The 25200-nt window shown below is 36.2% G+C and overlaps 1 protein-coding gene across 3 annotated transcripts in view; it reads right to left on the bottom strand.

Moving 5' to 3' along the window:
• GABRB2 (gamma-aminobutyric acid type A receptor subunit beta2) overlaps window positions 1-25200 on the bottom strand; it is a 164760-nt gene that overhangs the window by 19194 nt on the left and 120366 nt on the right. For all 3 annotated transcript variants that reach the window (XM_074915710.1, XM_074915709.1, XM_074915711.1), the window contains 3 exons: window positions 3769-3906; window positions 2422-2574; window positions 1083-1327 (listed from right to left, as the gene is read on the bottom strand). In XM_074915710.1, the coding sequence (XP_074771811.1) occupies window positions 1083-1327; window positions 2422-2574; window positions 3769-3906 (536 nt within the window). The remainder of the gene's footprint in view (window positions 1-1082; window positions 1328-2421; window positions 2575-3768; window positions 3907-25200) is intronic.

Here is a 25200-nt window from a genome sequence, read left to right as displayed (position 1 = left end):
TTACGTTATTGACATGTGATGGATTTTTGTTGTTCCAGCAAATACAGAACAAAATGTTCTTCTGTCTGCAGGCACACTATGGTAGCGCAGAAGCTCTGAACAAACGTGAGAAATTCCACTAGAGCTATATGAAACCTATGTTTCCACTTCACAAATAATCACTAGGCTTTTTTTCCAATTTAGATGATTTTTTTTTTTTAATTCCAATTTAGATTTTTTTTCCAGTGGAGTATCATGCTGAATTACAAATGCAAAAAGCTTCCCGTGCCAAAAAAAAAAAAAAAAAAAGAAAAAAAATTTTAACTTTATTTAACTTTCCAATTTGCATGTCTGTGAAAGTTTATATATTTCACACTGAGTACATTTTAGCATTCAGCCCAGATTTGCCACTGTGTGAAACTCATCCAAAATGGTCAAAGTGAAAAATGACAAGTGCTTTATGATAAGTGCTCCATTTTCATTAAGCATAATGGATACTTTTTCCAAAAGTGTGTATCTTGGCAAATGTATTTTCTGCCTCAATTCTCCATCCCCAGGGAACCATTTTTAGATTCAAAATTAAGTGCACAGCAAGTTGATGCTTTATTTCTGAGCAGTTTCTCATTTAGTCAACAGTATCCTGTGCCATTATATGTTGAAAATATGCAAACTTTTCAAGCTTTAAACACTTCTGTAGCAAATATTTCTTATCCGGGTCATCTGAAAGATTTATGAAAGCAGGTTAAATTTAGGTTTTATTTCCCACGTTCCATACAGCTCTTACTAGAATATCAGCTATAGCCATCATTTTGGATTTCTTCCTTTGGAAACAGGTTAGACATATTTAACTCTACATCCTGACTGAGAAAACATCTCACAGTAAAGCTTCACTGAGTTTATGCTTTAGAAAAAGAGTTTTCCAGGCTAGAGGGCAGCATTCATTGCTGAGGTGGCTACGTACACTGCTCTGCAGAGCTAAAACAAGATCATAATCCCACTCCACTCATTTTCTACAAGAAATTACGTTTTAAAGCTCTGTCTGGCAGAAGTGAAAGTCTGTCTTCCTGGGGCAATGCTAAAAACATATCCCCATTTCAATTTACCTTATTAACATCCATTCGCAATTTCTCATTGTTGGCACTGGCAGCTTTCTCTGCTGCTTTCTTTTGACGCTGAGGTCCCCTGCCAAAGAAGATGTAGTTGACCAATGCATACTCCAGCAGAGCCATGAAAACGAAGACAAAACATCCCATAAGGTACATGTCAATGGCTTTCACATATGGAATTTTGGGAAGAGTCTCTCGAAGATGGGTGTTAATTGTTGTCATTGTAAGCACAGTTGTGATTCCTGGAAAAAAGAATTAACAAGTCTATTGATCGAATTAATTTTCATTTTCTAGCATAATAGCTCATAATATTCAAATGCTAGAGCTGAAGAAGTCTACATTTTTTTCCTGGTGGAAAACCTCTGTTTATATTCTTTATCTTTGTCTTTAATTTTTTGTACAGCAAAGAAAATTACACGTATAATAAATCATGTTCAATCAAACAAACAGTAGTTGAATTCCATGAGTATGTTTTTAACCAGATAAGCTGTAACCTTCTCTAATGAGTCGCAGTTACAAATTACCACCCTAGAGTCACTGTTAATCTTGCTTCCTCCATAATTTTCAGGATGTCTGCAGTCTTGAATTATGGGAAAATGCTACACAGAAAGGCTTGGTAAAATTCAGACAGTGTTCTATAAAGTTAAAATGTCAAATTTTCAACTGTATCTTTTATGGTGATTTATTTATTTTATCTCTATGAGAGCTGTACTGGCAGGAATCGGTCTGATTTATATAAAATTTGGCAATAGATACTCATATTTTTTTTTGTAACTGCTTGGATCCTCTGACGAGGGGCACAGCATAAACAAACACACATGGGATTAGTGATATAAGAGAACTCTAGAGATTAATTAGGGAAATGGTTCTGCTTTTAGAATGTAAGGTAACATTAAGGAAAAAAGCCCTCAATTTAAGAAGGAGAAGTTAGCTACACAACCCTGGTAAAACTTTATTGAAGTCATACCTGAAAGGAAAAGCAATTTATAATCCATAACAGTGTTCAATGTGTATTCTGGACTGCCATGGGCAAAAGCAAACTAAATGCACTCTCTTGGAGACAAAACAAGCAGTAAACCAACAGAAAATGTTGAGACAATTAGGCTAATTCTGGTTACAATGATTATACAGTTAGCTAATTCAGACATGAAATCACTTTAATTTTTATTTTAATTGTAATGATTTATATGCTGATTCAAATAATACGAAGCTTAACAAGACAGACATAAAAAAATCTAACAGATTTATTTTTCAAATCATGCACTATCCACTAAACCAGAAGCAAGAAAAGGCATTCAGCTAATGCACACTGTATAAGATGTGTAAAAATGCCTACCTAAAGCAACTCTTGCAGCTGAAGCATCATAATTAATCCAGAAGGAAACCCAGGACAGGATAGTGATCAGAATAGAAGGCATGTAGGTCTGCAGAATGAAGTAACCAATGTTTCTCTTAAGTTTAAAGCTGAGAGACAGCCTTGGGTAGGCACCTAAAAGAGAGTATTTGGTATGGCCATAATTTTCTTGTATAAAGCCTGAAAACATCTTTCTCTCATTTTGGTTTTATTGTTTCATGCAACATACTGTAAACACAGAGTTGAAAGATCCAGGATAATCAGCTGCAGAATTTCTAGCAAGAATTAGGATTAAATAATCTTTTATTCTAAGGGTACAAGGATGCTCTAGGCACATATGTGCTAGTAATCATAATATTCAACAATCAACAGCCAAAATACATTTCAAGAGCATCAAAGCATAGAAATGCTTCTTCCTGACAAGCTGCGATATGCCTACTTCAGCATAACCCTTATTCTAACCTCTCCAAGCGATAAAACACTTGACTTCTGTCACTGGACACCAGAAATATTTCAGTGTATGAAACACTTGTTGAAATGGGTGACTAGAGATTACTATTCAAGTCCCATTTCTGCTTGAAGAATTTGGGATGCACAGTCCTTCTATACTCTCTTCAAAGATGATTTTATCCTGTCTAGAAAGTGAGTTTTGAAGACTTTTTTTTACCACACCTAGCAGCTCTCTCAAGGAGGTAGAGAACATCGCATAGTAATAGCCCAACCCAACTCTTGTCTCTGTTGAACAATTTATCATTGAAATGTTCTAGTTGTTCCTTGTTCTGTTTTTTTAATTTTATTTTATGAAATCCAAACTTGTTTTCTACTCCTCCTCATGACGCATCTTTTCAGCCTTCAGAAAGTCATATGCTTGCTAGCATAAGCTAAACTGTAAATCCTGAGGAACAAGGAATTTAAAGGTTTCACAGTGAAGACAAAATAATTAGTCTAATACATCTACAGTTTGGCACAAAAATATCTAGAAATAGTGAGAGAAAGGCTCCTAAATTTTCTACAGGCTGGGTTACTTCTTGTTGGATTTAGGGCGCTGAGGTGTATAAGTGGCTTAATCAGTTTTCACAGGAAAACAGAACACACAGCTTATTTGACTGAGCCTTAACATTTACTACTGTATCCTCTTCATATGTTAATGAGTAATGCCTTATACACTATGAAAGCTGTAATAAAAAATGCTTTCAAAATTTACAATTGCTGCTCTAATTTATTCCTGTTTTAAAAATTTTTGCTCAGATCCTGAGCTTCATGTTGAGAACTAACCCATTTCCAAAAGTCTTCCCAGTGAATTCCCCTTTTAGCTTCCCCTCCACAAACCTGTAGAGAAAACAACATTCTTGGTGATAAGCTTGTAGTCTACAATGGAGAACTGTGGCAGTTCGATCTTTGTCACTCCCGTGACTGCATTATCACCCCCACGCCAGTAAAATTCAATGTCATCTGTTGTATAGCCATCTATAAAAACAGGAGTAAACAGTTAAGATACACATCTCTTCTGACATCATGGAGAACAGTCCAGAGAAATAACTTAGAAAATGACTTCAAATATATTTCTAAAACTAAACTGTTAACAACACAATAGATATAAACATGCAGACAGGCACAGGCCATTCTAAATATAATTTCAAATGGCAATCCTAGGTGTATTTAATCTTTGTTTTTTTAAAGATATATTAATATATTAATAAAGCAAAACTTTAAAAACAATTTAAGACTACACACACCCCATATATAGATAGTAACTGTACATTCAACTTGAGGTAACTTCTTATTCCAAGGCTGGATAAAACAGTGTGGGTCTGCTGTAATGTCAGTCCCTGGGCTGAAATATCAGCACTGGTAACAGAAACATGACCAGGTCACCAAGAGATGCCTGGAAGAGATGCTCTTCTGTCTTGTGCAACATGATGAGCATAGGACAGGACAAAGAGAGTAATGTGGGTAAAAGAGAAGTTAGGCATACAGTTATCTCATGGCATTTTCTTTGTATGCTATGTAGTTTATAATCTAACTATGGATGTAAAGTACGAACTCTAGTTCAAACCCATTTAGATTTTACTTGCAAAACCAGCATAATTCCTTTTCTGAAAATGGCTTGAATGCAATAAGACAGCCATGTTCAGTGAGGCCCTTGTAAGAAGCAGCTGTAGCAGATGCAACAGCCATCACTCTGGATGGCATAAAAACACCCACAAAAAACCAACCAAACAAAAAAATCCTACCACCCACAAAAAAATGCAGAACAGACACATGTTCACACAGTCATCAAACATATGCATGAAATATGAATCTGGGTTTGCCAAATGCCATTTGAGCTAACTTGCATACTCCAGTATTGGTATAAAAAACTGATCAGTAGACATCAGAAATAAATCTACTACAAAACCAGGAAATAAGACATTTATGAAGGTTTGCAGCCTTTTAAAGGGTTTTGTTGTTGAAAATAGAAAGAACGGCTCAGAGATAGAGTAACGACTGTGACCTTATGGGGAACTGATATAATAAAATTTTATATATATGACCTTGATTTTAAGTTCTCACCCACAGAGAAAGGACAAAATTTTATACTAAACACCATTTCACAGTGCTCAGATAGCCCTTAATTTCAAGCAATAATGCAGATTATGCATTTTGTGATAAGCTAGAAACAAACTGTCTCCATGCATCATAAAAGTATAATCCAGGTGTACAGCAGTAGCAGAAGGCAAGTGAGTTTGAAGATATGAATCCAGTAATCTGTAAAAGCACTGAAAAAAGCATAAAATTCTACCCAACATACAGCAAGTTTTAAAGTATTTTGGTAGTGACATTTTTATAACATATTGATAGCAAGTCCATTTTTCTGTATACGTGACTTTTTTGTTCTGTTTTTCATGGGGCTAGCAGCTAATCTAGAGTAGTTTGAGGGCAGAAAGTGGAAAACTCATTTCAGGAATCAGAGTTCTCTCATTCATACAGGACAGATTTTGAACAGATCATCAACATCAAGAATTGAAAACAGAACCCGCTCTGCTTTCAAAGTTGCTGACATTGACAGCAAAACTGATGAGAGAATAATTTTTAAAAATTTTGTGAAATAAGTTCTTTCTTAATCTTTTCATCTACCCAAAGGTTCACTAACTGTAGCTGATGACATCAACCAAAAGAGGCTTGTATCTTCTAAATAAGCTTCAACAGTTACAGGAGAAAAAGCTCTACAATGTGGAACATGATATGCTTTTGCCATACCCAGAACTTTTTAAGAAACAGTTTAAATTCAAACAACAAATAGCTTACACCAATGGTCACTGATTTGCTTCCCCTCATACTTTCTCCTGAATCATCAAAGGAATAACTGAACGCAATTCAGACTAATAACTTCCTGTAATATTTAGCTTCCCCCCTCTGTTTGGACAGTGCCATCAAAAGAATCTCATAGATATCATAATCTTTGAATTTATGGTATGTTACTTGTTCAGAGTCTAAAACATTTGAGGTCTGAAAATGAGCCAAAATTACCGCTGTTAGCAAAAGCCTTATCCTCTGCCATCAAACAAGCATTATCTGTGACTCCACGATGCTTCTTACACACATTGCAGTACAACAAAGTATGTTCAAATCTGCATTTTTAATCATCAGAACTCATTACCTTTAAAGTTGGCTCATGAAGATCAACATGTGATTGACTGAACTTTGCTTTTTGCTTACTGCATCTCTGCATAGGAAAACCTTTAGCGCCCCACACAGAATTGTCTCAGATAAAATTTACACTACAAACTTGTTGCATGTTGACCAAGAAATGCCATACTTAAAGAATAGCTTCAGCATAATGATTTCCAATAGCTAAGTAAGGCATCCTAGTTCAGCAAAGACTGTTGTTAGAACTGATTTTGACTTGTTCTCTAGTATCAGTTAAATTATTTTAAAAGAGTCAAATTACAGATTTACCCAGAAGATTGGAATTGTTTTGTTCTCATGAGAAAATAATGTATTTTGCTGCTTAATTATGATTTTCTGAGACTGCCTAATTATATGAGAGCCTCCCTCCCTATCTCTCATTTCTTCAATTAACCTTGTTTTATCTCCTCCACAGTATAAAGATAGAAAAAAGATACACAATGGAAGAACACAATACCTTAAAAGTTTCTTTCCTTCCAAAATGACCTGAAATACTGAGGTACTTATAACTATTGAACATTTTAAGAAATGAGGAATACTTGTACTGAGCCACTAATTCAGATTACCATTGTTTCTGAATTAACAGACTTGAGCTGTGAAACACAACTTGAAAACCTTTGATGATATATTGTAATTTTTAATTTATCTTTTAGAAGTTTATTACTTCTTGTGGTAAAAGTCTGTAGCAGGTTCTGGCTCTGACACTACTAATGCAACACCTAGGTAACTCCCCTCATCTTCTCTGGGTTGTAGGTGAACGTGTCATTCTGTCTGGCCCCATCCTCTAGCTCTCCAGTGGATATCTGTAAAAGTTGTATTCCAGTAAATGGACTTTGGTTTTGCAAATTGTTACTTACCACTTGTATCTGTTAATAGTAAAAGCTGCTGTCGTGTTCCCAAATACTGCAAGGAAAGAAGACTCCCTGCCCTTTCTGGGATGTACATCAGACCATTACATCTATTGGTGTACCTTCTCTCAGCGGAGAAGGAGTTGCTTGACAGGATGGGAAATTACTGTGAGTGTTGGGGCACTGGCTGTTGACAAGCTGTTTCTGCTCTCTGCAGGATACTAGATTTTAAGTACCACTAGATCTGCTTCATTTGCTTTAAAAGGTACTTTTCCAGGAAGATCAATGGTACATGGATGGAGGTCATTAATGACTGTGTTCATGGCAAGAATGCCCACTTCAGTAAGGCACTTGAAGAAAACATATTTGTGAAGCACAAATCCTTCAGTGCAGTAAGTTCTTTGGTCATTTGTCCAAATGTTACATGGTACGAGGAATATGTGCAGATCCTGCAGACCTGAAAATCATCAGGTTGTCATGATATCCTTTACTCTTCTGGTCACAAATCTATCATCAGAAAAAAAGCAGACAGCTTACTTATGTTTCCTTGCCTATCACCACTTCATATTTGTCAAGTCTTACTCTAGGCTTTCGGAGACAATAATAAAATAAAAATAAAAATTTAAAAAAAAATTAATAAATTGGCTGATCTTGAGATGTAAAAGCAAGTATATGTTATGAAAAATATAAAAGAACATCCTTAGAGAGTTTTAAAAAATAATATTACATACTTTGTTGTGAGGGCTCACTCTTATTTTGTGATACTGCTAAGCTTTGCTGATATTCTGTCTCAAATCTACCCTGCTCATCAACAGCAAGTTCCAGATTCTAATACCATTTACTGAACTCGGTGGGATTAATCAAGGTAATTTATTTAATTTTGAGTCAATTTAACTGTTAAACTTCATTCCTAATAAACCAATCTTTTATTCTTCTTTCTGGCAAAATAAATGCTAAAGTAAGTTACAGCAAGAAAAGAACCACTTTTTATGTAAGAGAAAATATGTTTATAAAAAGCCCAAATGGCTCCTTATTTTATTTTACTTTTTTAGACCTGCCTATACATGGTTTGGCCTTGAACCATCTAATCATACCAGGGTTCACGTAGGAGAACTCCAGGATTTATGTTCCAGCAGGCCGCCAAATGCTCCACTGTTCCCCCTCTACCAGGAAGATGTGGTTAAGCTTCTCCCTGTATTCTCACAGCCTTAATACTAAGCAAATATTGACAACTACTTCTTGAGGAGACCTGAACTCCTTTGAAAATCTCACCCAAAAGTTCAAACCAAAGATTCCAAAATAGGCAGCTCTGGGCTGCTCTGGAGAAACTATGCAGAACTCCCTGATGCTTAAGGTACTTACACTGGGGAACTGCTAAGCTGAAACTTTGACACTGAATGACAAGACTTGTTAGTGGGTATCAGTAAGAAGAATTTCAGGAAGTCCCTTCAAGCTTTCATTGAAATACTTCTCTCTTCTTCCAAGAAGGATAAATTATCCCATTCATTTCGTAACATGGAGAGGAGAGAAAAGAATATCATAGTCACTGGCACATGAATGCTATTTTGTACTGCTGAAGTACCTAAAGATAATTGGATATAAGTCTAATATCTGCAAAACATCTGCCAGAAACAAGAATGGGCCTATTCATGTCTCTAGGGGATGTTTTACAGTTATTAAACTCCAATTACCTGTGGCTATAATAAACTCCATCTGCAGGTATTTGGGACTCAAAACAACTGAACTTACAAGTTCAGTTTAAAATTATTTAAAGACCGACCAATTTAATGTAGTAATAAGCAGTCTAGAAAGAATTATCTGTGTCTCTTGACAGGATAAAGGCAGAATTAATGTCAGCTCAATATTTCTAAATTATCAGATCACATGTCAGTAATGTAAAAAGTAAAGCATGCTAAACCCCAAAATACTGCAAGTCATTTCTGCAAGAATCTGAGTTTAGCACAGAATACTATTTAGATTGTGAAAGAACTGTTGTTTTACTATATATTAAATTGTATGTAGCACTGCTACCAGCACAGAGAATCTGATTGATTGCTTTTTCCTAAATCATTTATGTATCATCAGCAGCACGATTTACTTCACATTCAGAAAGTTCAATTTCTCATTTCTGTCATGCATCACACATCAGCAGTCAACCAAATCAATACATTGTCCTGGTAATATGGCACCAATCCTGGGAGAAGCAAAGCAGGCTCCCATTAACATGGACAGGGAGTTTATCATTGTCTGTACTTTAAGGAATGACAGATGATGAAGCACTGTAGAAGAAAAACAAACAACCAGTAGAACATAAAATAAAAACCTCTTCATGCAGAAACTACAAAACCACCTATTTTCTACCAGTCTATCTAAGAAGTGAAAATTTGGGAATTCTTTAAATATGGACAACCTAAAATGAAAGCTGTAGCATTACCAGCTGAGTATGAGAGTATTTAGACAGAAGACAGTTATCAGAAACACTACACAATGGAAAAAAGATGACAACTTTTCTAAAACCCAGGATTTATCAGTAGGATTCACTGCCTCACAATGCCTTTGTTTGCACATGACAGCTGGGCTACGTTTCAGACTGATACGTAGATACACATCCACATCCACAGTGTGCACACTGTGTAGGAATTCAAGTGGTCCATATTACTAATACGATGGTAACACCTGGAGACTAAAGATAAGACATTTGTTGATTTGTGGAACAAAAATAATGCTTAACAGTGAAAATGTGGTCAAAACACAGAGAGGATTCTGAGGCTGTGCATAAACCTTCCTCTGCTCCAAAACATCAGCAAATTGCTCAAGCACGGCTGGAACAGCATTGGGCAATACATGCATACATTCAGCATCAGGCCCAAGCCAAGAACTACTTCAGCATTAACGGCGAGACAATAGGATCCTGTTGGGAACAGCCTTAATCCTAACCCCACCTGCTTAAGCTTATCCAAAAGAGTGTCCCCCTAGTTACATCTTCTATCAGCAGCTCTGGATGTTGTCGACATGGAAGTACAATGAAGCACAATTTGGCCATCTCAACAACATTTTTGCTCAGTGAAAGCTGACATTACGCAGTGTTTCTGATTACCTGAAGTACTTGCCTTCTGCTCACCAATACAAAACAAATGAGAAGTTTGTCAGTTTACAGCAGGTTCTGGAATTAAATACTATTATAAAGCAACCATTTAAGAGAATAATAGCATAGCATATACATTTTGGAGAATAACAGTTGCATTATACACATGGTATTTTTGAAAAGAAATCACAAAATTACTTTAGAATATACAAAAATCCATGGACTCATAGGTAGAGAATGAGTACCAAGCTACCTAATCTCTCATATCTCTGCTGCTATCAACTGGATTTTCTTTGCCTATCCATTCACAATATAGTAGCTTCTCAAAATAAAATGGAGAGACCTGATGGATGATATCTATACCAGACTGAATGTTTTTATTAAGAATATATAAAATATTCTTAGCTGACAGTCTTAAACATTTTAATTTATTTAAATGCAGGTCATAGGCTATCAGACTAATTGAGAAACTTGACACCTACAGGCCCTGTACCATGAGATGAATGCTATATGGAAATACTAAACAAATGGTTAATTCTTTTTATATACCAGATCACGGAACACCTTTTCCAGGGATTTCTTCAGCAATTTTGCATTTTCACGGAGTGGACGGAGAAATTACTTGTAAAATCTTAAGCAACATGCAAAGAATACTTTGAAATTCCGAACCCTTTCAGGACACTAAAACTTGGTTCACTGCATCACTTCATTCTTCAGCATCCACTTATTAGTTCAAAAACACAGCCACAAAAAGTTAGAAGTGTTTCTTCGAATTTGCAGAGATCTTCAGAGTTGAGGAGAATACAAGTCACCACACACTGAAATCAGTGGAATGATATGAAGGGGAGAAGAAAAGTCAGAGTTTGTGTATTGCTGAACACATCTGGCATCAGATAAACTGGAAAATTAACATTGTACTTGTTTCTCTCTCCTCTTTCTCATTCCCCCAAAATTCTGTCTTTCTGCATAAAACATTAAAATTCTTTTGACATTTCAAAGACTTTTTCCCCTAATGCTTTGCGGATCTGGATATGAAAGAGTATGTACAATTTTCTCACTACAGTGAACCTCAATTGATTTTTAGATTAAATTAGTAACATTCTCAAAAAACAATCATCTTCAAGTTGTACAAATGTCTCCTTACTGGAGAGAGTGGGGTAGGGAGAAGAAAGAAGGGAACAAGAAAATGTGACTCCATAATTCCTGTAGGACAATACACAGCTATTAAAAAAAGGTGTTTTGATGGACAAGTGAAATGACAAATTGATTCCAGGGTTCAGAGTGGACTTTTCACTGCATTAACAGGACCAAGTTTCATTTTCATGGTTCTTGCTTACAGTAATCCTGGTAGCGGTAACTTAGAATAGGTGTCGTGGCACAACCCATTAAGTGCCATTGCTGGGTTTTTTCCTAATGATTTCAATGAAAACCATTTGTACTCTAGGATACTTGCTGCAAAATGCTTTCATAAGTGATTTTTCACTGTTACAATACTTCTAGGAAAAGAGAGATCAGAAACAGATAGGGAGAACTGTGGCAGTGCAGTAACATTCAAAAACCTTCTGCCTCCTAGAACTTGGCAATTTCTTCCAATCTTTCTGCTTCCATAAACTCAGTTACTCCCACCACTATGAGTGATCTAAAAAGTTGTTCAACACCATGGAGATCCTGCAAGTCTAAGTGTTCCTCTACACAACAGAAATGAGTATATGCACCACAGTGGAGCCCGGTGATACGAAGCTAACAATGCCTAATTAGCCGAAAGCAGATGACACATCAGAACCATATTCTTTCTGAGACTCCATCAACAACTGGGCACCGTGTCATCCGGTGCCAGTCTCTGCAGTGCTACACACGGGCACTTTCTGTATAGCTTGGAGTACAGATCTTCCCCAGATCTGTGTGAATTCAGAAATCGCATGCAAGAATGCTCCTTCATCTTTTTCTTCTGATCTCCATCATTCATTTGTGCTTGGTGTTTCCTGTAGATGAAGTCCTATGTTTATGTATTAAGCATATCCCAGAACACAATAATGTATAATATATCTGGCCATTTTAAAATATCTGAAGTTCAGGGATTTCCATCACTATTTAAATTACATGTCTGATTTCTGTAGGCAAATAAATAATGTTAAATAATCATACACATTTTACACAGTACCTAGAAACATCCTATATCATAGTTCTGCCACAATTTATGTTATCTAATCCACTTACTGCATTTAGCAGAGGACCTCTTCTGAGAATAAGGTTGATGATATGTTGGTTTTGTGCATTGACTGAGCCTGGGTCATCTCTGAAGGGGATTTTAGTGTGGCATGGGTGACATTAAGAAAATGTTATGTGAAGAAAACATGGGTGGCGACTGCTGCCAATATAAAGACAGCGCTAAACATACTATTCCTCACACTAATAGTAAAATTGTAAAGAAAAAAATGCCTCAATCTGTAAATTTCAAAAAGCAGATTAATATTTGTAACAATTCTGCAGTAAAGTTTATTAGTTCTCTGTTAAACATATCACATAGAAAAGGAGTTCCTGAACACACCGGTAATTATACGAAACAAATCTGTCTTATATGTAAGACTTTTTCATGAGCAGGGGAAAAAAAAAGCTTAGTTTAATTTGTAATTAAAAGTAGACTATGGTAGAATACCGGGAAGCTGAATATTAAGCAGCTCAGGACAATGGTCCATCTTCTTGAAGCTCAATATGATTATCTGCTATACAGAAGAACCAAGAAATTTACTTTCACTTCTCATAAGAGTAAATCTTCAAAGACGCAGTAGGAAATTGCAATATATAACTGTGAGGATGATATCAATCATTGCTGAGGAAAGCAACATTTAGGCAGAAATAACAAATCGCTATTTAAGTGTGAACTGCAGCTGATGTAAATACGATAAAAATGAATACATCAATTCTAAAGGGATCTATTTCAACGCCATTAAACTCAAGTGAAGATAACCATTTTGAAAAGACAAGTGCAATCAGGTATACGCAGGGAATGGGTATTTTTCCAGAGTAATCTACAAAATGAAAATAGTATTTACTATGTTTCAAGACTTAAGAAAATGTTACTGCATCATTCATAACTATTTTCTTCCACACTTAAGTCAATGAAATCAAGTCAAATAAAAAGAATAAATATCTTCAGAATTAGGCTTTGGCATCAAAAATCACTTACAGAAAAATGACATTTGTTTCACCCAGCTCACAAGATTTAACCTTAATAAGAAACTAAAACCATCTCTGAGTAAGCTTAACTGTGGTATACACATTGAAGGACGAAGTCAGAATGCCAAGACTACTCAAGGCCTACTTGAACCTTCTACCATACCCACAAATCTCCAGTGTAAAAAGGATGATAATTATGTGCACATATTTAATATACAGGGCTAAAAACTTTCATCTGAACAAAATTCAGTTAATGAATCCTGTATCTCTTAAATATTAATTTACTATATAAAATCCATAAAAAAACAGGTGGACAAGAGCTCTGTTTGACTGTGATACTTCCAGTGGATTTGTGCAGTGTTCTGTTACTTCCTAAGGGACTGAATAATTAAATAGTATTAAAAAAAAAAAATCAAGTTCATAGATCTTTTAAAAGATCTACAGTACATTTTTTTGCATAAGCAATCCATAACAATCAGATAATCTGAACATAGTGAGAACAATATCATCCATGAGAAGTCAGAGCTGCTTTGAGTGAGTGGAAGGAAGACACAAATACCTGAGGGAGTAAATACCATAATTCTGGTCCTATACTATTACCCTGGTCTTGTTCTGTTGACAGCACATTTCCTCAACCAAAGCAATTTTGAAGACCTGCCAGTATCTTGAAACTAATCAGCCTCTTTCAGCCTCTGCTTAGTCTTCACTTGGCAAGTTTCTTGTGCCATGCTTGTGCTATTGAGAAAATTAATTTTGCAGTATCTAACTTGCAGATTTGAGGAAATACCTGTATTAATAATGACATATTGCAAAATACCTAAAAATGGAGTAGATTTCGCATGGGTAGTCTCGTCAATCAAAAGATCAACTATGAAATCTCATGTGTTTTTAAATGAGGGATATGTATAATTAATGATTCAGTTTGAAAGGAGTTATCCTTTTGCATAATATTAAAGATCCAACTTGGGTGCAGAGGGAACAATTTTTTGTACTTTGATGCAAACATATACGGAATTTCTTAGCAGATAGTTTTGAAGATGAAAATGCCCTAAACCCCAACTTTTTGCATAAAACTGAAGACTGTTTCTGATGTTTGAAAGCAATTATTAGCACCTGTCTTCTACTCTTGAATAGGCCATGTTTCCAGGAACAGAACTTTTATAGTAAAAGGTACATCCACACCAAGTGGGTGTAAATTATATTATCCTCCCACCTTTTAAGAACAAAGATCATGTGTGGAAAACAAATACTTACATTTGCACCCTACCATTGATTCAATCATTGCAAACTGTACTCATCCTCATGTTTTGAGCTGATCCTTATGCTTTTATCTCATTTGGCTAAATTAACTTGAAATGTATACAAAGGAAAATTGGTGTCCTAAACAAATATATATGGTCTGGAAAAGATGAAGGGGCTCAGACATTGAATATTGTTTTCTAACAGGTAGATAAATTTCCCAATTGTCTTACTTAAGAGATGACTTCATTGAAAGACTATGTATGTTGGACTTTTGCCCTTTTATCTGGGTTTAAGAGTTGGTCTTTTCACTGGAAAAACTGGAAATAGAAGTGAGGGGTATAGCCAAACAAATGAAATCAATAAAGCATCATCTACATAAGCTCAGTTTTTAATACCTTACAATATTTGGTCTTACATACCTAAGTTCCCCACAACCCACTATGTCTACATTTTGAATGCTAAAAAAAGAGAGAGAAAAAATGAACAACATCTGGCAACCTTAACATTATTTATAAAACTGCATTAATATTCCACTCTGCTTAATTATTCCATAGCTGTATTTAAAATCCAAGGCCAGAAGGAGAAAAATGTAATTTGTAGAAGAAAATGTTGCTGTCTGCTGCCTGTGCCATTTGTTCAATTCAGAAAAATATTTACCCATTAAGACAGGTTAGCTTGCAACACAGTGTGAGGCAATGTTCTGGAATATTATTCTGTCCCTACCTGCGGTATTCAGGACATCTTAGTATCTAATCCACTTCTACTTTTAAGTAAAGATATGGTTATGAAAGAATAGGAACACTGCTCTCATTGACTGTCCAACGCAATATGCTAAAAACTGTTATTGATGAAAGCTAGACATCATCAGAACATTTAAAAAACCCTACTTTTTCACACATGTAGAATTAAGGTTGGTTTTGGACACTTAACTGAGCTTGCAAAGATTTATTTTCTTTTAGTAATAAGTTATAATGAATACTCTTCCTAAAGTAATTTATATATAATTTGGGAACTTTTTCTTAATACAGATTCCTATCTGGATAAGTCCTCTGTCTTCTAAAAGCTTTTTCAAGAATAATTACCTGTAGCTTTGTTGTGGAGAATTATTTATACAGTAACATGTCAATGAAGTTTATAGGAATGTTAATTATAGACCCTGATACTGACAGAACTACATCAGTATTTCCTAAAAATTGCAATAGACCTGTAACATTCCTAAACGTCCTTCACACAGCCTGGTTGGTATCAGAAACCACATTGCTGCCTTCCCAAAATATTTCAGTGGGAGTTGTGCGCCTCAAGGCACAGAGGACTTTTCTGTAGCAAACTCTGTTGTCACACCTATATCAGAAAAGGCAGCACAGGTTTGCTGGCAGTATCCCAAACACCTTCCTAGGATGCTGAAAGAGGCGAGAATTAATTCTTTTAAACACCCAACCCCCTCCAGGTTGTACAAACCATATACAAAGAAAATTTATTTGGCGGGTAAGAAGATGCTAATGGTTGTGGATAGATATGCACAAGGTGGCAGGAAGTGGAAGTGTTTTAACAGGATATGGGACAAAGCCAAAGAAGGAGGAAGAATTCTACTTCAGTTCTCTGCATTTAATTGGCACAGAAGACTGTAACCCTGAAGAGCCCCAAAGACACCATTAAATGTCTGTGAAATCACTGAAGCCACCTCCTTTCACATTTTCCTCACTAGAAGAGTTCACTTACTCTAGTCCAGTTTAACATTTTAGCTTTTATGTACCAGAAAGCCCTGGTAAATCCTGCTCTGTAGGTAATATCCTCTTTTACGTGGTGTCCTGTATTCACCTCTGGTTTGTATTGACGTTCCCAGGTATTATCCCAAGAAGACTTCATCACCACATTTCACATGTTTTTAAGTTAACAAAATTGTTTATAACTTTTCTAACATTCACTTCTGAGTAGCAACGCAAGGCTACGCCTATTTCTTGAAGTAGATGTGCCTGAGACAAGATAATGCCAACCCTTAAAGGAGCTTTTCCGTGCAAGTAGATTTTAGCGCACTCTGTTGACTTTTATTCTGTTTTCCTCTAGCTCTAGTACCATAACTGTGTCAATATGCAAATATGTATTACATAAGGTTGTCCCTTGGGCTGGAAAAGCAGGATATCTGCATGTAAATGTTCATTAAAAAGAATCCAGTTCAGTATTTTAACATACATAAAAGGGAATCAGCCTCAAATACAAAAGTTAAAGCACTACATCTTTATGCTGAGAGTCCCATGTGGACTGCACCTCTCTCGTGCCTTTGAAATAAATACCCTTCTTCAAAAAAACTGAAGAGAAAAAACACATGAATAATACAGTAACGTATAATACACAGTGCAGCAATGGAAAATGCTGTTCTTAGTACTTCATAATCACTGTATTTTTCTGACACAACTGCACAATTTCATTCTTGAAAGAATTATGACTCAAATTCTGTTCCAAACTACAAAAAAAAAGATAATCGAGCAATTTGACCATGTTTTCACATGAGCCTACAGTATTCCATACCTGTGCTTCCTGTACCTGTGTTCCCTGTTTAAACCACTTTCTTCCTTGTACAGTGACATTTCTAGCATATCCTTACAACCCAAGGTTTATTTGCATCACACGTGTCAGTATCTACATTTATATTCCTATTTTCTAACTTTGTCCTTCCTTTAGAAAGTGTTATCCTGCATGTGTCTGTGGGATTCACATTGAAAATTATCATTTGCAGGGAATACATTGCTTCTGTGTAGAAGCAATGAGCTAAAAGTACAGTGAGCTCTGTTACTGTAAACATGAAAATTGGATTCCTCCCCTGCTCTGTATCATCCTCAGTCTCCAGGAGGCTATCATGGCTCAGGAGCACATCAGTGCCGCAGGTCTCTAACAACCACCTTGTCAACATGTTTATTAAGCCATTTGCCTATCTGTGGTGCTCCCAACTTAGTATAATATTTGAATTACTGCTGCAGTCTGTTTATGTTACAAGTATATATATGCCGTAGTATTTATTAGGAAATATTTTATTACTACTACTGTATAAGGTTAAGTATTTGTCTAAAGCTTGGAATGAAAGGCCTCTTACAAGACAAAGAATAAAATGGAATACAAAACATGTATCTTTGGAAGGCACTGAGTGGAAGATACTGATCTCTGAGAGTTTTATCGTGTCATTTTGTCACAAGTGGGAACACTGAAGAGCTGAACTGTCCCAAGTGGCTTTTAACAGCCACTTTGACTTGGAACATCTCATGGAGGTGTTAGATGAGTGGAAAGGCTGCAAACACAGTGTTTTCCTGGGCACAAGGTCTGTAATTACATGCAACTTGTCTGTATAGTGGTAAAGTGGTTAAAAAAAACTTTATTAGCTTCCCTGTACCAAGCACGCATATATAAACACAGACTGAGTCTGATTCTTGCTTTGTAAAGTACTAAGTGTTATTGAAACAAAAAATGTTGCCAAGTCAAAGGAAAGTTTCTTCAAGGAAACCAAAACCCATCCTGGTCTGCAAACTTGTAATAATGCAGTGCTGTTTAACAACTGTCAGTAAAGATACATACAAAAACAAAATTAAAAGGACTGAAGTGAAACAGCTCTTATTGGAGGACCACAGAGGCTAGGCAATTTTGATTGAACTGTCTGGCCATTAACTAAATACTATACTAATGAGTGCCATAAACAGAAATGCATGTGAGCATAAAGGAGAGGGTCATCCCCAATCCCAGAAAAATCAATATTCCTGTGGTCACAAGCACAGTAAACAGCAGAAGCCCAGGAGCAGGATGGCAAGGAGTACCTCTCATAAGAGGACGTACCACTGAGCTTTAAGCTACATGCGCAACCTCTGCACCTCCTTGGGTATGCTGCAAATTCTCCCTGCAGTCTTACTGTACATATAGCTAGAGATCACCGATAAAAAAACCTTTCAATGTCAGAACCATCATTATAAAATAGATCAATACCTGTAGAACACTTACTATGACAAATGGGGAAAAAGGGCCCAATAATACTAAATTCTAAGTGGACAGTACTTTAACCGTTAACTTTCCTTCCAAGTTTTTTTGTTTGGTTGCTTGGTTTTGGATGAAATTGTATACATAGAAGGCAGCCTGCCAGCTTAATTAGAATAATTAAAATAGAAACCTATGATGCACTGATAAAACTGTTGTCCGCTTCACCAACCCAAACGTATTCATGACCTTGTTCATTATAATTATTTGATGCATCATTAAATAAGGAAAATAGGACTATATTGTTATCATTTTCTGTAGGATCATCAGCACACTTGAAATAAAGTCTAGATACGGAATTAACATAATACCAACATTTAAAGAGTCTACTGTCAAACTAGCAAGCAATCCATTAAAAAACAACAGAACACAGGAAAAAAGACACGGAGATCTTTTTTTCTGAAAACATACGTAAAAATATATTTCTTTTTAAATATCCTGATTTTGAAACTACCATTAATACATGGTCTAATGCATAAAACTATGCATACAAACATACACCTAGCTACATTCTCTAAATAACTTGAATATCAAATACAACATGAAAGAGCCCATATAAATAACAAAGAGTATCGGGGGGAAAAAAAGATAGCTACAGACTGTCATATTTGTGGTACGTGATAATGGCAAAATTTCTGGGGACTTATATCGGAACTGCATATCAGTAAGGATACCTTATTTGAAGAAGAATTTTCACTGACTTTGTTGAGAATAATCTTTTACCATGAGCAGACATATCAGAAGTTGCACTTACATCATCTGTGTTCTGCAGAGTTACCACATGTCAATATTTCAGAGTCATCGGTAACTCAGAAACCGCATAAAGAAATTTTTTTCTGAGAAAAGTTAGTTGTACAGTGGCAGATGCTCAGATGGCGCTGACTGTCAATAGAGTCATGATGGTTTACACCTGTTGAGGATCTGCCAATAGACTTTTTCCGCCCAGAAAGGTGATTGGGGAAGCCAGGCTAACACTGAGTACTTGTTTTCAGTTGCTTTTACCATCATGGCAACACTAGACAGCATTAGAAACTCAATTATATGAAAAATGGCACTATCAAGGGAAAAATAATTCCATTTTAGAAAGACTAGAAGTATTTTAGCACTTAAAATTACAGGAAGGCAAAAATAAAATCAAATTTGGAAAAGAAAAAAGAAAAGAAGGAATGCGACAAAGAAAGGCCCTTCTTAAAAAGGAAAATTAATTAGAAGCATATTAGGAAAAACCCAAGGGAAACAATTTTGCTTTCAACCTGTCTGCCTTAACTTCACTTTGGTAGACTATAAAGTGTTATGGCACATTATTACCTAAATCCAGTTCAAGTATATATTTAAACTATGTGCAAATTAATCCACAGTGTGTTATGAAGTGCTAACTCGTGAATGGTTTAAAGCGTAGAGAAAAACAATCTTTGGTAGCATACTTCCAAAATATGTCTGCCTCATGAGAACAATGTTTCAGTTTAGTTCATTTTACAGTCTGTCTTTATACTATACTCTCTTTTTAAATCTGCTCTCAGCATGGATAAAGTTGGGTTGTGGTTTTTTTGAAGATGAAAACATTTTACAGTTCTACCTGTACGTTCCCTTGAGACAATTCTCTAAAGCAGTTTTAGCCAAATAAGCACAACAGACTAGGGGAAACCAGGAATGAGTTTTGTCTGATGAAGATTTTGTGGATTGTAGCTACCAGCATTAATAAATTTTAAATCACTTCACAAATTAGAAGACACTGTATTAAGGGATAAGAAGAATGTCACCTACCAATTAAATGAAGCCATTTAATAGCACAAAGCACCCTTACACAACAATTTATGGCATACAGTGAGGAATACAGACATACAGTGAGGAATACAAAATCCAATTAAAATTTCAGGGGGAATTTAGCAGGGCAGAATTTAATTAGCAAAGATACAATTTTGCCAAGAGACTGTGGCTAACACCTGTTCTGAAGTGTAAAATGACAAGGAATATGTAGTAACAAACGTCTGGGTAATAAGTGATGTTACATTCACTAGACAGCTCCTCTAGTCACATTTAGATCCTTGTTTCCCTTCGACTGAGAGAAGCACTGCTTTCTCAGTTACCAGCACTGCTTACAGAAGCCTCTGACTCATTCCAAATCCTAATGCAACCCAATCAATACGACTGGAACACTGAATATGCTTATTGTTAACAGTCTTTCTGCACACAGTTTAAATTCCACTTATTAGCATCTTTTACCTCCCCTGTGTGGATAGCTACAATGCTTCCTATAGTCTGTTGTGAGTGGCCACAGAGATAAACGGATTGTGCCTACCCCACAGGGCCAGTGGGCAAGGAGGTGGTGTGAACTGTCCTGAGGTCTTGTTCCCTTCGGCAGAAAACAAGGTCAAACAGGCAGGAGGATGATCAGTGAATGCAACCGGCTTTCTCATTGTGATACAACTGGAATGTCCCATCTGAGAGGATGGTCAAGAGCACCTTCTCAGCAACATATGCAGAACCTAGATGACTCAGATCCATCGGATTTCTAAAGTTGACTTGATCTGAGATTTTCTTAAATACCACTGTTTATCTTTTGGATGCCTGCAGTGGGAATGAGAACACTGATTTACTTAAAGGTATTAGAACACCTCCTGAAATACGGATCACTATGTTTTTTAAGTGTTCCCAACAGTAGAAATCTTAACAATGAACTGAAACAAATCATGAACTGAATCATCACCATTTTCTGTAATATTATTTTGGTATTTTTTACTTGCTTAGGAGAAAACCGATATTTACTTTGCTATGTATCCAAAACATCCATGGAAACATACCCCTCATTCACAGTTCTAGGAGTGGTATCTTGCAAAGTCTAATAAGAGTATTTTCTATATCTGAGAAATTGTTACAGTTACCAGTGTTGTGAATTAAAATCCCAACTCAATTCAATGTTTTTTCTCTAGATTCACTGGCAACTTCATTAGCATTAACAGCAAGTCACTGGACTACCTCACTGATGAAAAGATGAAGTCATTTATTAAGCCATTCATTATATCCATCAGCATTATACTTACGAGTTAAAATCCTATCCTATTAATGATGAAAGGAAAGGAATAGATATCAGAAACCCAGCACTAATGAACCCTACTGTTAGTAAATCCACATGTAGCTGCAGTTCAGGACAAATAAAGCATCAAGATTAAAGCTTTGGGCTTTGATAATTACATAAATAATGAGAGAGAAAATAATTTTGAAAACCTCACTTAGAAATTCTGGCAATGTCTTTCTAAGTGGAAATGCAAGGAGTGTTTCAAAAACGTTCATCTTTGCCTCAAGGCTGTCCTTTGAACAACAGAAATATGGAACACCATTACTTTAATTCTCACTTAGCCTTTTTAATTCAATGTTGAAAATGTAACTTTTCAACATAAAATGAAGGTGTATGCTTTGTATTTCTTACAATTACTTTTACTGAAAGGGAAATAAAATCTTGTGATTTAGGAAACTGTGAAATAAATCTATATATTATGGATCTGATTCCCCAAGTCAACTGCTACAATTTAAGGCTTTAATATAAATATATATATATATAATGAAAGGTGAAAAAAAGAATTGAGAACTTATGCGACCAGGTCAGCTGTGTATGGCTGAACACAATTATTAAGATTACCAGCCAGATTACTAAACCCTCTTTTTTGGAAAAGTGGAAAGGGAGAAATATCTGGTACTAGATACCCTGATGTTCTAACTAAAATGTTCTCACTGCATAAAAAAGTGCTGTTGAAATAGAAGGGGATGGTCATGCCGTGTATCATGAAGAAGGGTAGAAGTAGTTAATCCTTCAGCTGAAATATACAAAGTCCCATACATTAATTATGACAGTGAAAATTCAGTGAACATCTGCAGAAAAAAGTTTCATAACTATTCAGTGCACTAAGAAAACTTGAGTGCGCTTTATATTCTTCTAGCAAACAAAAGGATATTGAAGATGTCAATCTGGTTTTGCCTTATATAAATAATTTATGTAAAATGTATTAAGGTCTGACATTTTAATGAGAAAATGTAGATAAAGTGTCAAAGTGGAGTAGGAATGACTACAGACAAGCCTGTCTATGGCCTATCTTTGCCCTACCGTCTGCAGTATGACACTAATAATAATTTTCTTAACCACTTTTCCTGGTGGCATAAGTAGGGAGAAAAAATGCAATAGGTTCCTGCAGAGGGGAGAAAAACCACGAAGAACCAAGCAATAATAGGGGAAAATGTTTAGAGTAACATATCTAATTTGGCTGGAATACAAGCAATCACTGGTATAGACCATCTTGAGCGAAAACAAGAATGTTTTGGAAGTCCATCTCACAAAACCATCAAAACAATAGAAATTACTAAATTTTCTGTAGCGGGTTTAATAAATACATACAGCTTTAATAAACCCGATTTATTTTGTAAACATGTTTGCTTTTGTAAAGTTGCTTTTACACTGACAAAAAAGTCTCCAGGGCATGATGTGTGCTGTGTGAATACTACTTGTTTGTGCACTGTGGATTTTCTTCCCAACCCACTTCTCACCTAGAGCATTTGTCTACCCTAGCTCAGATCTCAGTCAGCAAGTGACATTAATTATCCACTGTAAAGTGGCTGTGAGCTGTTGATTAAAGAAATGACTCAATTCCTGTGTGTGCACCTAGCATCAATTATAACCTGCATCTATAAAACCAGGTATTTCAATTCTTCCCACAATATCACTGCTTTTAAATCTCTGCAATATGTAGGGATCAACACTTTTAAGATACTAAAACTTGACTTAAGATACCTTAAAGGGAGTTTCAGTTCTAAAAGCTTGATTGATAAGGAACTTCTGAAAAACAGGTGCTGCCTGAGTATCTCAAAGCTCTGCAGGGTATAATCTGTGAAGCATAGTCCTTAGGGCAATGCTTCCATCCTGAAACCTTTACACTTTCCATCAGTCACAGTAAGAGTGTATTTTCCACCTAAAATATACAAGCAGTGAAGGAAGAATGAGTTTAGCAGTCAGGTTTTGAGTACAGACAAGTATCTAGCACTGGCAGTCCTTCTGAAAAGCTCCTCTCCAAACTTTTTTTTTCATTTGTCTATTGCAGTTGCAGTTTTGAGTCTAAGTTTGCTCCAAATCTGTCTGACAAAAGACACAATGAATGAAGAACTACAGGTTAGGCTTAAATCTCCACTTTGCATTATTGCCTTGTCTCCCACAACAGATTTAAGTCCATTTATGCTGATCACTATTGCTGTCCTTTCCATTGAGCTCCCACTCTGTTAGCCACCTGGGTCACAAGTGCTGTGATAGTAAAACAAGGCTAAGATTACCACAGAAATGCTCAGGGGCTGGAGCACCTCCTTTATGAGGACAGGCTGGGAGAGTTGGGGTTGTTCAGCTTGGAGAAGAGAAGACTCTGGGGAGACCTTGGAGCACCTTCCAGTGCTTAAAGGGGGCTACAGGAAAGCTGGGGAGGGACTCTGTATCAGAGGGTGTAGGGATAGGACAAGGGGTAATGGCTTTAAACTGAAAGAGGGCAGATTTAGATTAGAGAGAAGGAAGAAATTATTTGCTGTGAGGGTGGTGAGGCCCTGGCACAGGCTGCCCAGAGAAGCTGTGGCTGCCCCCTCCCTGGCAGGGTTCAAGGCCAGGTTGGACGGGGCTGTGAGCAACCTGGGCTGGTGGGAGGTGTCCCTGCCCATGGCAGGGGGGTGGGACTAGGTGATCTTCAAGGTCCTTTCCAACTCAAACAATTCTGTGATTCTATGATTACTACTGGTAACAGATATGAGTAATAGTGTGTGCAACACACCATTCTTGTTCTGAGCGTTAACGTAACTAGGAACATATGTAGGTACCATGGAAGAAACATGCTTCTGGTGCTTTTTCTGGGACTCATAATCACATTAATTCATTTATACATTTTGCTGTGTAATGATTGACACATATAAACAGACTGATAGAGGCATAATCAGAGAGAAACGTACAGTATATATATATTTTTAAGTGAAAAGTGACTTGAAGGGTAAAGGTAAGAGCATACTTTCTCTAACTTTCATCTAAGTTCCATGAATATAAAATGAAAATTCTCTCTTATCTAGTTCATCTTTCTTATTTTAATAAATTATGTCTTTCTTACATGCTTTCTGTCTTTGTTGAAGAAGGCTGGTGTTGATGCTATCTGAGAGTGAACCTTTTATGCTTTTAATTGCATGTAACAACAAATGCAAAATGATAAAACAATCTGTCAGCAGTCATTCCACCTTTTCCATTGCTTTTCTGTACTTTAGCTTTCATAACTAAAAACTAGATTTGTGTACTAGTACAGATACCATTTACCTAGTACTTTAAATAGGCAACAGATGCTTTAGAAAAAAACAAAAATGCTACCTCATGTTAGTTTGTATACATATATGTAGATATATATACTCTGCATATCTTTAACACAGACCAATTTAAAGGACTCCAACATATATATACAGTTGTTTTCCCATTGAATATTCACGAATTCCTCTTATTTTCTGAAGACATATAATGAACTCCAGGAATACATTAGAGAATTTGCAATCACTGAGAAATCAACAGTCCCCCCACACTCACAGCTCTCCCCACTCCATCCTAATGATGTGCTTGAAAAAAAAACAGCAACTCAATTATGAAAGAAAAAAGTACTAATTCCAACTGTTTCTTCTCTGTCTAGAAGTAACCACCACTAAACTGAATTGGCTGCTACTGAAGATTGG

Source organism: Athene noctua, chromosome 12 (assembly GCF_965140245.1).
Source record: "Athene noctua chromosome 12, bAthNoc1.hap1.1, whole genome shotgun sequence".
Classification (NCBI taxonomy): domain Eukaryota; kingdom Metazoa; phylum Chordata; class Aves; order Strigiformes; family Strigidae; genus Athene; species Athene noctua.
This window is presented reverse-complemented; position numbering and strand designations above follow the sequence as displayed.